A 15580-nucleotide genomic window follows, 5' to 3' on the forward strand; every position below is an offset into this window, starting at 1 on the left:
AGAAACAATGAATCTCTAAAGGCCAAAGACACACCTGGCCACTGGCCGTGTGACTCTCCATCTTGGGAGAGATCAAGGAGGTATATAAGTGCCATGTGGCATCCTCTATTTTGGTCTTCAGATTTGCTCCTAATTCCAGATGCAGCCTCGCAGGGAACTACAAGCTGGAAAGAACCGTGGACCCGTCCTGACATAGGATGTAACCAGAGTCTTTTAAGATAGCAGTTTGTAACATCTCTGCTAACAGCCTGCATTGAGAACTGGATGATTCGATGCATGTAATGTATTCTCCTTAACAACCTTACTCTCAGGCTTTTCTTTCTCCTAGTAATAAACCTTTAGATGTTAGATGCTAAAGGATTGGCTCAGCGTGATTTGTGGGTAAGATCCAGCGTGTAAATTGACCTGGGATGTGTGGCTGGTTTCTTGGGACCGGAGAACCCATTCGGGGTAGGTGAGAGTGGGTCCTATAACCCCCCACCTGTGTGTTAGGCCCGGGGCTGCTTGGGGCACGGATAAAACTGGGGTGTCCGAGGGGTTTTGCTCGTGAGGCTTCTGGCTCGCCAGACCGGCAGCTGAAGTGCTCTGAAGGTTTGTGGACTATTTGGGAAGGGCCTCCAGTCTGGGGCTGTGCGGAGGCCCAAGTTTGAGCAATTTGCCCTGTGCGGACACACTCAGCTGTGCCCAGACCCGGCCCAGTCCATCACAGGCTGCCTCTTGTTTGCTCTGTGCAGCACCCGGCGCAGCGGGGGCTCTGATCTCGATGGGCAAAGCCAGGCTGAACGCAGGGGGGATTCCCTGGCAGTCAGAGCCGAGCGCCAGTCATCTGGTGCGGGGCTGGGACCATCCAGCGCAGCACGTTCAATCAGCCTCAGGTCTCTGGCGAACCGGAGCGATGGCGGGATGGCGACAGACCCCCCCTGCTCTGGCCAGGGCATGGCAGAAATTCCCCCCAGTGCAGGGCAAAGTACTTTACACCATTACCCCTCCTGTACCCATGGCAAACTCAGGCCCAGAGCATGATGGGACATGGCCAAAGTCACCAAGCAGGGCCGTGGGACAGCCTGTCCCTGCCCCGGATCAATGCGCCCTCCACTAGGCCCCACGGCCACCCTGCGAGTCCGCCTGCCCCCTGCTGGGCACTTGGGTGCCATGCACGTGGTGTGTCTGCATCACGTGGCTGCCAACCCGACCTCTGTGGGACCCCCCCTCAGTGCCCATCCCCCACCCGGGTGGGCTCTGGCAGTTTGATGACTCGGGGTAGGGGGGTCTCTCTCCTTCTCCACCCTCCACACAGAGCCCCTCAACCCTTCCCTTCCCTCGCCAAGCCAGGAAGCTCCTGCTGTCTGCAGTCCTAGGCTGCTGTGGACACCTGTCACAGGCAGCTGCTCACTGCACGGTGTTGGGGGGGGGGGGGGAGTTGCAGAGGGAGCAGGGTGTCATGTTACTTGATTTTAAGGGGAGCAGCACCCATGAGGGGGTATGTCCCCCAAAAGTCTGTACAAAGGGGGTCATGTGAGGTGTCACATGAAAGCTTCTGTTCTACTGATTCTGTAGATGCTATTCATGTACTTGTATAATGTCTGTGTGTGGCGTTATGAGTGTGCACGCTGTGTTGATGCGGGAAAATTCTCTATCTGAGGCAGAGCAATGGGCCAGGAATGTTTGTTCAGTGTCTATGCTGAAGAGCGAGGCTCCAGGGACAATGGATCTCTAGGTGCCAAAGACACACCTGGGGAATGAATCTGGATGCCTGCAGACCAGCCAGAATAATGACTGCTGGCTTGGGACACAAGGATAGGTCCCTGGGCCGTGTGACCCACTCCAGCTTGGAAGAGACCAGGGGTGGATATAAAATGCCATGCGGCAGACCCCATTTTGGTCTTCAGCTCAGCTCTTGATCCCAGATGCAGCCTTGCAGGGAACCATAAGCCGGGAAGAACTGTGGACCCATCCTGACCTAGGACGTACACCAGAGACTTTTAAGCCAGCAGTTGTAACATCTCTGGTGCGAGCCTGTATTGAGAACTGGGAGATTCGGTGCATGTAATGTATTCTCCTTAACAACCTTACTCTCAGGCTTTTCTTTCTTTTAGCAATAAATTTTTAGATTTTAGATTCTAAAGGATTGGCTCAGCGTGGTCTTGTGGGTAAGATCCAGAGTGTAAATTGACCTGGGATGTGTGGCTGGTTTCTTGGGACCGGAAGAACCCGTTCGGGGTAGGTGAGATTGGGGCACAGGGAGAGCTGTGGGGTCAGAGGGGTTTTGCTCATGAGGCTTCAGCCTGGCCAGATAGGTAGCTGGAGCTCTCTGTGTGACTGGTGTGTGGCCTTTCTGGGAAGGTCTCCAATCTGGGGCTGTAAGGAGCCCCGAGTTTGAGCAATTTGCCATTAGTGGATGCCCTCAGCTGTGCCCAGACCCGGTCCGGTCCGTCACACAAGGCCTCTCACACAAATGCTGTGGTGGAATGGAGGCATCGTTCTCAGGGGGAGCCAATGGGCCTGATCCCAGCCGGGGACAACCAGTCCGAACTCCACTGGAATCACAGAATCCTGGACTCCTAGAGCTGGAAGGGACCTCGAGGGCTCATCAGGTCCCATCCTCTGCCCTCCTGGCAGGACCAAGCATCCTCCAGTCAATGGGCCAGATCCCAGCAGGTATCAATGGGCCATAGCTAAGTGCTGCCTCTTTGGTGCAACGCTGAAAACAGGCAGACTTGGAGCGCGCCCACGGACGCAGTGCTGAGACCGGGCACGCTCGGTGCATGGTACGGGCTCCCCACCTAGGGATGGGCGTCAGAGACTTGATGGAAGTGGTTTGTCCCATCCCTGCTGCAAGCCAGATCCAAGAACGGTGCAATTGTTGGGGGAATTTGATTCCATTAATGACTGTCACTCTCACCCTTTCTTCCTGTGACCAAAGCTTTAGAGTTTAGATTCTCAAAGACTGGCAACCGCCTGCCTTCTGCTAAGATGTAAGTGGTGAACCGACCTGGCATGGGGCTGTACAAACAGGGCTACTGGTGGGGATTCGGGGGAACTGGAGGGTGTGAAGGGTGGGTTTGAGGGGAGCTCAGGACTAGCCGAGGCTGTTGGGAGAGGCGTAGGGACATCAGTGGGGCTGTGTGTGGGGAGAAAGTGGCGAAAGGCAGAAGTGTGGATGTGACAAAGTGAGGATGCTGCTCACTCTATTCGCTTTGTTACGTTGCATGTGATTTTTACTGTCCTGGGGTACCTTGTGTGTGTGCCTCAGTTTCCCTGGGCACTGCACCACTATCTAGGAGGGGATGGGAATTCCGGGTGTGACTCACTGAGGGAGGCTGCCCAAGCCAGCAGGGTCACAATGGTCCTGTCTCAAGGTAACCTGAGCCTGGGAGGGGGGTGTGACCTGGTGACACCTTTTGCCCAGAAGCAGAACAAAGGCTGGAGGCGGGGCTGGCTGCAGACAGAGCTGGGTTGCTGGGGTGTGTGAGTGAGTCTGGCTGGCTTGGGGTGCAGAGATGGGGGGGCAGGACCCTAGCGCTGGGCCCCCCTCTCCCCGAGTTGGATGGTGCTGGCTGCTCCTGGTCCCTGTGCTGACAAGTCTGTGCTACGCGGTGTCCCTGAACCAATAAACCTTCTGTTGCACCCTCTGGCTGCGGATGGGGGTGGAGGATCCGGTGGCTCCCCACCCCTCGGTGACCGTGGATAACACGTTTCAGAGCAGCAGGCATCTCTGTTTCCCCCATTGGACTTGGCGGGCTGAGGGGCTCACATCCTTCTGGCACAGAGCCAGAGGCACGAGACCTTTGGGCCGGCAGCTGGCGGGGGTGCTAAGAATACACCGTGACCAGCGGGCTGCAACCGTGCCGGAAGGGACAACAAGCACCCCAGTGACGGACTGTACCCACCGGCCCCGACAGGCAGAACGGGTGTAAAACCCCCACACTTTTTCCCTGCCGGGGCAGCCATGGGCATCGACGACCCAGGCCATCGGGGAGGGGCCTGAGGCAGCAGGGTCCCCTAAAAGCTGATGGCTTTTAAGAGAATGCCTAGCCCCCCGAGTGGCACAGGTGGGCTGACCCCTCGCCACGTCCACATGGGTCAGCCCAGCTGTGCCGCTCGCGGGCGGGGGGTGCATTCTCGACCCCCAGAGTGGATCTAAATGTGGGTGAGCTGGGGGGGGGGCAGTAGAGGGGTCAGGAACCAGAGTTACTGGAACAAAGTCCCCGGACCCACTGGTTCTCAGACCCCCCGACCTGCACCAGACATGACGGAGGCTGGTCGAGAGGCCTTTCCTGCCGTTGCCTGGGAGGCACTGGGCAGGCCTGTCCATGGGGAAGAACACGACCCATGGGGGGGATAGGCAGGAAGTGGGAGGGACCACAGCCTAGAGTCTGTGTATGGGGCAGGGAGCCCAGGGCTGGGGTGCAGGTTGGGGTGGGACCGAGGGGCGCCCGAGGGACAGGCTGGCAGGGGCTGCGGGTCGGGACTGAGGAGCGTTCTTGTCAGATGCCGCCTGCAGCCCTCTCCCAGCCCCACCCTCAGGCCCCGCGGGCTCAGGGCCTCCCAGCAGATAAGCATCTCCCCGCCGGGCTGGTTTCACAAGGGGCATTTCACACAGTAACGGCCGCGCTGGGACCCCACACTTGGGCCCTCCAATAACCCGGGGCCGTTACTCCAGAGGCCTCAGGGCCGGGCGCCTGGCCACAGGGAAGGGGGCTAGTGTCAGGTACCCCTGAGTGCCAGGGTCGGGGTCTTCTCCCCTCCCCTGCCGGGTACTCCCTGGGGGGTGCCCCTCAGAGCCAGGGTCCCCTCTCTCCCACACGGCTATGGGTGGGGGATAGAGGGATAGGCCCATGCAGGACTGGGGGCCAGTTAGGCTGGCTGCGGGGAGGTCGAGTGGAAGGGGAGTGGCCCTGCCAGCCGGGGGGGACCGGGAGAGGCCTGCGCCCTGCCCAGAAGGAGCCGTCTCCATGGGAGACAGATGATCTGCCCCTGCCCCTGATCTGCCTGAACTGGGCCTGCGCTGGGCTGAGGTTGCCCAATCCCTCCAGAGTGGCCCCCAGGCCGGGGTGGGCAAGGCCTGAGCTTGGCCCGGGGGATGGCGACACTGAGGCAGAGGGAGCCAGGACACATCCCACAGAGCCGGGCTCTTGGGGCTGGTGGCCTCTGCCCACAGCCTCAGCCCTGATGTAAGCGGGGGAATGGTCCTGCTATTGTGGGGAAGTTTCCTGGCTTCTATACTACCCCGGTGAAATGGACCAGCGAAAGGATCTGAGTCCTCGCTCCCACTTCTTTTACCTGAAGGTCTGCCTGACCCTGAGGGCTCCCCTTCCACTCTCCTGAGTAGCAGAGTCCTCGAAATCCCAACACAGCTGGGCCCAGGTTTTCTGGGGCTTAATCCCCGACCTTGTAGTCACTTGGGGCAGGGGCTCGGGTGTCCCCACTCCGGGGTGCTCTCTGCACACTGCATGCTTCCTTGACCCACTGATCATGACATACAGTTCAAAGCAAATACAATGTATTAAACAGCAACTGATTAAAAAGAAAAGAATAAGGAAAAAATGAGAGAGGTTAAAAGAGAACACACAGTCCTGCTCTGTAGCACGGGGACATCACAAACAGCCGTCTGCAGAGTGCAAGGACAGTTCACAGTCTGCTCCTCATAGGCTGCAGGGCTCTCTCTCAGCCCCTGGCTGTGCTGCAGGGGGGTGCAGGTTGGACATGCTTGCACTGGCAGTGACCACAGGACTTCAGGTGGCAGGACCCCTCTCCCAGTTGCAGTCACAATCCCTCTCCCAGTCTGGCCTGCAGGGCCTCTTGGCTGGGGGTGTCTCCCTGCCCAGCGCCTCTTTTCCCCCCTTTGCTGGTCCCAGCTGTTCACCACACCCAGCTGCAGACTGTGCTGCTTTGCCAGCCTCCAGCTCCTTGTGTTGCTTCTCTGACCCTTTTGGCTTTTAGGTCACTGCAGATCTGCTGCTCAGCAAAGGTCTGCACTCCGTGGGTGTGCGGGCCTCTGGCTCTCACGCTGCAGGTCTGTCTCTCAGCACAGCTTGCTCTCCTTGCTGCTCTTCTTAGCTCTCGCTCCTTTTCTCAGAGAGACCCAGAACATCCCAGCTCACACCGAGGACCGGACCTGGCCTCCTAATTCCCTCATCCATCTGTCCAACCTGTCAATCAGGCCGAGCTGGAGTGTTGGCCTTTTCCCATTGCCCCTGGGGTCTGTCAGTCTCAGGGCCCTGATTTCTCATGGACCCTTCCCCTTTGGTACTGGAACTGGCCACCCAAAAACTTCCATGAGTTTTAGAAAGGGGCTAACAGTTCGTTTACACTGAGCCTGGCACTGCCCAGCCACAGGGGGAGGCCTCTCAGCTGCCCCAGTCCCCCTGCCCCGTGTGTCTCCCAATGGCGCAACCCCTCTCCCCGGGGGCAGGGAGCCAACCCCATTCCTTGGGAGCGGGCCTGCGAGACGCGAGGGCTCCGGGCTCTCAGCCACAGCCCGGCCCAGATGGCTGGAGAGGAGGCTGGGGAGATTCGGGGCAGGCTGGCGCTGTGAAAGGGATTTTCCCTGGGGCCACCTTACCCGGGCGGGGCAGATGCTCTGTCACTGGGAGTCTTCCAGGCCGGGCTGGGGTCTCTGTGCAGAGGCTGCGCTCTGCTCCGTGGGGGTGGGGGCGGGAGCCCCTGGGCAGGGCTGGTGCCCAGCGTGATGCAGGAGCAGACAGGGCCCCCCACATTCTCATGGGGGCAGCTGCAGGGAGCATCAGTGCCAGCTGTGGGGTCCCTCTGGGAACTAGGAGAAGCCCACTGATGCCCCAGGGCTCAGCTCTGGCCAGGCCCCCACCTCCAGGCTCATGGGTTCCAGGAGGCAGGGCAGGGCCCCACTCCAGCCCCATAGTGCACAGGCCCCTGGCAATGAGGGGGGGTGTCTCTGGCTCTGAGGGGCACCCCCCAGTGAGTACCCAGCAGGGGAGGGGAGAGGACCCTGACCCCGGCACTCAGGGGGAGCTGGCACTAGCCCCTTGGGGGCTGCCCCGTTCCCTGTGGCCAGGCCCTGCGGTGTAACGGCCCCGGGCTATCGGGGTCCCAGCGTGGCCGTTACTGTGTCAATCCCCTTGTGAAAGCGGCCCGGCCGGCGGGGAGATGCTTATCTGCAGGGAACCTGCAACCTGAGAGCGGGGGGGCTGAGCTGGACGAGGGGTTAAACAGCTGATTTGTGAACTCCCCTAATGGCCACTAGGGGGTGACATGAAGCAGCTGGGGGGGCACAGCCCAGGCTGCGCGTCACAAGCTGTGGGGGGCAGGGAGGGGGGAGCACAAGGGGCTGGGAGCTGGGCTCTTCCCCCATCCCCAGCTTCCTGCTCCAGCCCAGTATAAGGGGCTGGCACGGCTGGACCAGGCAGAGCTCCCCGGACTGGTGGCTGTCACAGAGGTGAGCGGGGTCTCTGGGTGGCCCCAGGGGCTGCGGGGGGAGGTGACGGGGATCTGTGCCGGGGGGAGGGCATCACTCCTGGCTCTCAGCAGCCAGCTCTAGATGCCCAGAGGAGGTGACTCCCATAATTCATCTCTCTGTGGCTGGGGCAAATCCCAGCCTGACCCCAGGGCCTGCTCAGCTCCTGCCCTTCAGGCTGAGCTTGGGAGGCCTCATTCTTGGCCCCTGATGCCCAGAGAGGCCTGGTATTGCTCAGTGCACTTGGTTCTTATATCCTGTGGCGGGGAGTTCCACAGGCTAACGCCCCATGCTGTTCTCCCTGACAGTCTCTCTCCATAGCCAGTGGGTGCCCATACTGCTGGTGCCTGCGGTACAGGGCAGGTGCAGTGCCGGGCGGTGGGGTTCTAAGCGGAGCGGTCAGTCTGGGCTCGGTGGGGGTGGACGAATTGGGGGGGGGTCAATCTGTGTCTCACAGCACTTCACCCCCCAGCTCCACCCAAGATGAAGCTGTCCCTGGTCCTGGCACTTGCCCTGCTAGGGGCCGTCTCTGCTCACCAGCTGGGTAAGTTCTGGGGCCCAAGTCCCTGTGGTTACAGCCCTTCCCCCACCCCGGGGGGTGTCTGACCTATAGGCCATCTCCCCAATGGGAACCTCCCCTCCCGCACACCCTGCTTGGGTTGGGTCAGACCCCAGCAAGGACAGGACAGGGCTCCAGTACCCCCAGATCTGTGCTCTCACCGACCCACAGCCCCACTCTGGGCTGGCCACCTGGGTTCCCTGGCCCCACAATCTCCCCCGACCCTCTCCATTCCGGATCCCAGCATCCCCTAACCTCCCAATGACTCCCCCACCCTCAGCAGCCCAGACACCAGGGTCCCCTGGCCCCTTCAGCCCCCTGCATTCATGGATTGTTCGAGGGCTGGGCTCTGTCTTGGGGCTGGAAGGGTCCACTGGTGTGTCCGCCCCCCCAGATGCGGGTGCCCTAGAGCAGGAGATCCCAGATGAAGAGGTTGAGGAGGAGTCTGGGGAGCCAGAGCCACCCTGCCCCACGGAGAGCGAGACCGTCCGGATGGTCATGACAGGCAGTGGGGGCCGTCTCTACCGCTATGTGTTTGTGAAGAATTGGCAGACCTTTAGGCGTGCCGAGGTGAGTGGGGCAGGAGTTGGGGGGGGTGACACTCGCAGATGGGTCAGGAGGTGAGGTGGGAGGCCCAGAGAGGCAGGGGAGGGAGCATGGGGCAGTGAAGGCATCGGAGGGGAAGCAGGGATGGCGTGGGGAGAGTTGATGGCATGGGGGGTGGCGGGCATGGGGCGGGGGGCATGGAGGCAATGGAAGGGCAGTGGGCGGCGCCTGGATCAGTGGAGGGGGCATAGGGACAGGAGTTGGCATGTGGGGCCCAGGCTGGTAGATGTGTCGGTGTGCCCAGGACCCTGGCTGCCCCATGCCCCCTCACTCTTTTCCCACAGAAAACCTGTGTCCGCTGCTACCACGGCCACCTGGCCTCCGTCCACAGCCGTGCAGCCAACATGCGCCTGCGCTGCAAAGCTCGCGCCAACTCCAGGCACAGCGACGTGTGGATCGGCGGGAAAGCCTCCCGCAGGGTAAGGAGAGGTCCAGCCCCACTGCCCCAGTGTCCCCCCTTCACTGCCCGCGCCTGCACGGTGGCTCAGTGCATCCCACCCAGAGCCCAGCCCCAGGCTGTCCCCTGCTCTTTCCCTGAGAGGCAGCGCTGGATGGCTCAGCCGGCTCAGGCGTGGGTCTCAGCTGCCCCCTCTGACCGGTCATTTCCTTGGGGCCCATTCCCCTTCAGATGCTCAGGACTGGTACCGGGTGTGACGGCGCGTTGGGGTTCCCCTGATCCTGCACCCCCATAGCAGTGAGAACAGGCTCCGCCAGCCAGTAGAATAGAGAGGGTTAATTGCTTCTCCGGGATACAGCACAGCATAGAGGTGATGTAATTTCAGGAGTCAGAGCCAGGATGCCTCAGACCCCTTGGGTTTGGGGATCCATTCTCTCCCTCCACCCCCGACCCTCAGCACTCCGCTTAGTCTCTTCCCTTCATGCTTCCCAGCCAGAAACTGCCTTGCTCCCAGGGCCTGCCCCCAGCCAGGTGTCCGTCTCTGCCTCACTTCCTTTGTCTCTCCCCCTGGGAAGAGCTTTGCTAACTGCCCAGGCTGGGCCTAGGTGTCTGGGCCAATCCACATGTGGGTGAGTCAGTGGGAATCACCCATCCCAGCGCAGGGGAACCCCGGGTGACAGAGCAGACCGCCCCCCCACTATGTCACCCCGGGGCAAAGGCTGGAGCCAGCACATGCCAGGGGCATCCTGCCCTGGGGTCTGTCCCCCATCCCACCAAACCCAGAGCCCCTCGCTGTGACCCCACCCCCATGTGGCTCCAGGGCAGCAGCAGCTCCTGAGAGCAATGGCCCCAGCCCTCAAGGGAGGGGGGTTTCCCCGGGGCGCCCTGAAGATGGGACAGCATTGAGCCTACCCCAGTTCAACTGTGCCTCCTCCCTCCAGCTCCACTGGGTGCGCACCCGCTGGACAGACCGCAGCAACTGGGACTACTCCAACTGGGTCCGAGGGTACCCCAGGAGCTTTATCACACGTTGTGTGTCCATGTGCACCGCAAGTGAGTCATCCCAGGATTTGGGGGGGCGCAGGGTGGAGATGGGGATGTCATCACTGCTTGGGGAAGAAGAGTCCTGGGGTAGGGGAACCGGGCATCTGGGCCATAGGGATCTGGGGACTTGGCCTTTTCAGCTTAGAAAAGAGACTAAGGGAGGATACGCGAGAGATCTATAAAATCATGACTGGTGTGGAGAAAGTGAATAAGGAAAAGTGTTTTACTTATTCCCACAAGATAAGAACTAGGGGTCACCAAATGAAAATAATTGGCTGCAGGTTTAAAGCAAACAAAAGGAAGTTTTTATTCAGGTAGCGTACAGTCAACCTGTGGAACTCCTTGCCAGAGGATGTGGTGAAGGCTGGAACTTTAACAGGGTTCAAAAAAGAGCGAGATAGCCGTTGATGGACCTAACCTCCATGAATCTATTAGCCAGGATGGGCAGGGATGGTGTCCCTCGCCTCTGTGTGTCAGAAGCTGGGAATGGGTGACGGGGAGGGATCACTTGATGATTCCCTGTTCTGTTCCCTCCCTCTCAAGCACCTGACATTGGCCACTGTCGGCAGACAGGACACTGGGGTAGAAGGACCTTTGGTCTGAACCAGTCTGGCCATTCCTATGAAGATGATCGGGGGGGGGGGGGGTCTGGGATTTTCTGGGGGCTAGGTACCGGCCTGGAAGGCACTGACACATACACCCCCCTTCTCTTCCAGATGGTCAGTGGAGATGCCTCAGGTGCATAACTCGCCTTCCCTTTATCTGCGAATACTGAGGGGGATGCTCCCGCCATGGGGTGGCCCTGCCCCCATCGCTCTGCTGGCCTGGGCCTCCCTGCTACACCCTGCCACCCCTGCCTCCGGGAGTTGGCTCCCCTCCCAGCCCTACAACAGCTCCCCAGGGGGAGGCAGCCTCTGGCCCCCACTCTTGGTTGTGGCCTGTGACTCCCTGCAATAAAACAGCTTTTCACTCAGCACCCCTGGCCTCGCTCCTTCCTGCTGGGGCTGGGCTGGGGGGGGGGGGACTGGGAGAGAGGCTGGGGCTTTGCCCCCCCCCCCCGGGAGGGAGTCTGGAGTGGGAGGGGGTGGCAGGGGTGGGGAGAGAGGCTGGCGGTTACCCCACCTGGGGCAGCAGGGGGAGGTACTGTGCTTGTGGACCATGTCCCGTCATGTCCCCCCCAGCAAGCAAAGGGCGCAGAGACGCCGGGCCCGGAAGGGAGCAGGGGGCTGCAGCCCATGCTGTAGGCTGCTATCAGGAAGCATCAGATATTTTGCTCCCCCAACAATGGCTTTGAGGGGGCTTGTCATAGGCGGAGATGTCTCAGAGCCCACCAGATCCCCACCTGGAAGAGGGGGCACAATTTTAGCAGGAGCCTCGGGGGTCAGTGGGTTCCCCAGCACTGGGGGCATTTTACGGGGGTCAGACAGATGGGCACAAAGTGGGCAGCAAGGGCTGGGGGCGACCTCTCTCAGGGGTGCCGTGCAGAGCTGGGTTAGCGCCGCGTTAGCAGCGGTACAGGAAAGTGTGAATGTGGGCAGGGGTGGACTGGCAATCAAAATAGGCCCAGGAAATGGGTTGAGAACAGCCCACTTTTTCACATCAAACTTGTTTTTAATTTACTCTTTGACCCCCATTAGCCACACCCCTGGCCCCTGTTAACCACGCCCCTGACCTCCATTAGCCACACCCCCTGACTCCCATTAGCCAGGCCTCTGGAGGTAACACTCTTAGGGCAAGATGGCCACATGACCAGAAGTAAAAGGTGTCATGTGACCCCTCTCTAAGGATTTTTCTCACCATCCTCCTACCAATAGGGATTAGTTTGGCCCCCACCAAACCCCCCTCATGCAACTATCCTGCAGTTGCATTAAACCAATGTGTGTGACGGTAACTCAGGGTATGTCTACACTACCCCTGCAGTTCGAACTAGGGTGGTAATGTAGGCAACCGGAGTTGCAAATGAAGCCCGGGATTTGAATTTCCCGGGCTTCATTTGCATTTTTAAATGTCCGCTAGTGCGGACTCTGTGCTGCGCGGCTACACGCAGCACAGTCTGCACTAGCGGACATTTAAAAATGGCGGCGCCCGGCTTTATGCAAATGAAGCCCGGGAAATTCAAATCCCGGGCTTCATTTGCAACTCCGGTTGCCTACATTACCACCCTAGTTCGAACTAGGATGGTAGTGTAGACATACCCTCAGGGACGGAGAGGCTGGGGGAAGTGTTCCCTCTAAGAGTTTCCTGACATGAGCAGAATGAATTTTGTGTTGTGCACCAGTACTGAGTTCATGGGGCTTGTTTGGATGTGCCACTGTGGCGCCCAAGTTATTAATAAATATCTTATAAACCTCTACCTTTCCCCTCTGCTGCCGTGTCTCCTCCCCTTGCTCCATAAGCTCCCCTGGTGCCTGCTGCCCTCTAACCTCTCACCCTCCTCTGCTGTCCTGACGCCTGCCCTTCTCACTGCCCTCAGCCCTCCTGAGACCCGCTCCCCTTCACCAGCCCTTCTCTCCCCCCTGTGTCCACTCCTCCAGTAGCCCCACTCTGATCATGTGAGCTACCCCTCCTCATCCCCTCTCCTAACACCTCCCTCTACACACCTGCCCTGCCTCTCTCCTCTGGTGCTGGTCCCTCCCCTGCAGGTGTCTGCTCTTCTGCTTCACCCCCAGAATTCCCTGGCACCTGCACCTTCCCTTAGCCCTGCACCCTCCTGGTGCCTCCCCCTTCCCTCACTGCCCCTGCCCCCTTTGCCCTCTTTTTCCCTGATGCCCACCCCCTCACCACCCTCTGCCCCCATTCCTTTTATGCCCCTGTGCCCTCACACATGACTTGCTCCATCCCCGCCTTCCTCATGCCCAAAGGTCCATCTAGCCCAGTAGCCTGTCTGCCGACAGCGGCCAACCCTAGAGACCCTGGAGGGGATGGACCGAAGACAGTGACCAAGCCATTTGTCTCGTGCCATCCCTCTCCAGCCTTCCACAAACGTTGGGCAGGGACACCACTCCTACCCCCTGGCTAATACCACTCTGTGACGGACCGCCGCAGGTCCGCACTCGAGAGAGGGCTGCCGGCGCCCCCTGGAGGCCGCCGGACGGACCGGCAGGCAGCCCTGGGAGGAGGGGAGAACGGGCCAGGGAGAAAACCCCGCAGGGGGGGGGGCCGGCTAACTCCCCGACGGGGAAGGAGGGGCCAGGGACAGCCCCAGCTGACGGACGAGGAGCCCGAACGGCGTTCCGCTCGGCCAGAGCCGCGCGGAACCAACGTCAGGCCGGGACGCCCGGGGGACGGACGGGACGCCCCTGACGTCATCACCCGGGCCGTTTGAAAAGCGGCCCGGGGGAGCAGGACGTGGCGGCACTCAGGGGAGCTGCCGCCACCACCGCCGCCCCAGCCGCCAAGGGGAACCCCCCCCGCGTTGGAGGAGGAGAGGGAACGACCCCGAACCCTCACGACGGCCGCGGGACGAGACCGGCGCCTCGGGCGGGGTAAGTGACGGCGGGACCTTCCCAGTCGGGGAGGAGGAGAACGGGGAGTGGAAGCAGCCCGGGGCGGGGGCCTTCTGGCGCCCGTGGACAGGCGCGTTACGGGGATAGACCCCGCCTGTCGTGGGAGGAACGTACGTTTCGTTCTCCCCCCACTTAGGGCCCCGGGCTGGGACCCGGTGGAGAGGGTGGGCCCGGGTCCCCCACATCCCCCCTCCCTACCACGAGACCCCAACCCACGTAACCCCGCTGGGGTGAATAGATAAAAGGGCGAAGACCCGGTCAATTCAACTGTCCCGACGGGGACCCGACTTACTGGCAGGCCGCCGGAGGCGACCCCGTCCCCCCGCCCGGACACCGGGCAGACTGGTACCCCGAGCCAGCCCCGAGGGAAAGGAACCCCGAGTTCGCTGATCCCCGGCCCGGACTCGCGGCCGGGTGATCGCACTCGAACAGCCAGACGGCGGGTCCGCTGAACCCCCCTTTCCCTGCCGGAAGGGGGCGCTCACACCCACAAGGGCCGTCACACACTCCATGGACCCAACCTCCCTTTAAACTCTGTTCTAGTTGTAGCCTTCACAGCCTCCTGCAGCAAGGAGTTCCACAGGTTGACTCTTTGCTTTGTGAAGAACAACTTTCTGTTACTAGTTTGAAGCCTGCTACCCATTCCTTTCCTTTGGTGTCCTCTAGTCCTTCTTTATGGGAACTAATGAAGAACTTTTCTGTAGGCACCCTCTCCGCCCAACTCCTGCTTTTAGAGACCTCTATCCTGTCCCCCCTCCGTCTCCTCTTTTCTAAGCTGAAAAGTCCCAGTCTCTTTAGCCTCTCTTCATATGGGACCTGTTCCCAACCCCTGATCATTGTAGTTGCCCTCCCCTCTCCCAGCCTCTCTCTTCCCCTCTCCCACCTCCTTTTCCCAGTCTCCCCCAGTTTTGTTCAATAAAGACAGATTCCATTTTTGAATACAATTGTCCTTTATTTTGTACATCAAGAAAAGGGGCTAGGGAAGGGTAAGTGGAAGGAGGTGAGGGAGGAATGGGGTACGCGCCCCCGATGGGGAGCACTGGGCTGGCTCTGTGGGCTTCTGGGTGTGGAAGCTCTCCTGCAGCCCCCCAATGGCCCCCTCTCCCCAGATGGAAGCCTGCGGCAAGTGCAGCCGGGGTGATGGCCGAGTGCTGTGATGTGCCCAGTGTGGGTAGTCCGGGCACTCCAAGTCAGGACTGCTTTGCAAGTGGGGCACCCCTGAGAACTGTCTGTCCAGGGTGGGGGTCGGGACACTTTAAGCGCAGCCCTCGGCTAGCCTGAGACAGCATCTCCACGCTCTAAGTCCTCCTCTGATGCCCTGCCGGCACTGCTTCCGGCCAGCCTTAAGCCCGGTTCAGGGTCCACTTAATGTGGACATGCTAGTTCAAATTAGCAAAACGCTAATTCGAACTAGGTTTTAGTTCTAGACGCGTTAGTTCGAATTAGCGCTGTAGTGTAGACGTACCCAAATGGAGGAAGGCGGGGTCCAGCCCCTGGCTGGGGGACAGGGCTGGAAGAGAGTTTAGTTTCTGTCTGGAACCATGGAGGAAGGAGCCTAAACAAGGGGCTGGAAATAAGGGGCCCAGTCTCCCCCATCTCACGGGGGGCTGAGGCATCCTAAGCCTGGCCCTGTAACCGGATTACGTCTGTGCAGTGCTGTATCCAGGAGAAGCAATAAACACCCTCTATTCTACTGGCTGGTGGAGTCTGTTTGTGCCACTACGGGGGTGCAGAAGTCAGGGGAACCCCAATGCGCCATCACAGCTAGTCGGGGCAGCCACACCGGGGTTTCCCTCCTTGGTCCAGCCAGGCCGCCACCCGCAGAATTCGGGCTCCCCAGCCACGGCCCTTCGCACCGTCATTCCCTCAGCAGGCTGCACCCTGCACCCTAGGGAGGGGGAGTCGTCCCCCAGCAGGGAACGTGCCCCCCATCATCCCCTTTCCCCTGTGCCCTTGCCGAGCTGGGAAACTCCCCCCACGGGCAGCGCCCCACTGGTCAGTGGGGAGGCCCCTGCCTGGCGCAGGGCAGCAGGGCG

The 15580-nt window shown here is 60.5% G+C and overlaps 1 protein-coding gene across 1 annotated transcript in view; it reads left to right on the plus strand.

The window, feature by feature from the left end:
• The first annotated feature begins 7909 nt into the window (after positions 1 to 7909).
• LOC102456708 (uncharacterized) overlaps positions 7910 to 15580 on the plus strand; it is a 29606-nt gene continuing 21935 nt past the window's right edge. The window contains exons 1-5 of the mRNA XM_075928809.1: positions 7910 to 7976; positions 8386 to 8561; positions 8882 to 9016; positions 9936 to 10047; positions 10755 to 10787. Of these exons, the coding sequence (XP_075784924.1) occupies positions 7916 to 7976; positions 8386 to 8561; positions 8882 to 9016; positions 9936 to 10047; positions 10755 to 10787 (517 nt within the window). The 5' untranslated portion in view covers positions 7910 to 7915. The remainder of the gene's footprint in view (positions 7977 to 8385; positions 8562 to 8881; positions 9017 to 9935; positions 10048 to 10754; positions 10788 to 15580) is intronic.

This window comes from Pelodiscus sinensis, chromosome 4 (assembly GCF_049634645.1).
Source record: "Pelodiscus sinensis isolate JC-2024 chromosome 4, ASM4963464v1, whole genome shotgun sequence".
NCBI lineage: Eukaryota > Metazoa > Chordata > Testudines > Trionychidae > Pelodiscus > Pelodiscus sinensis.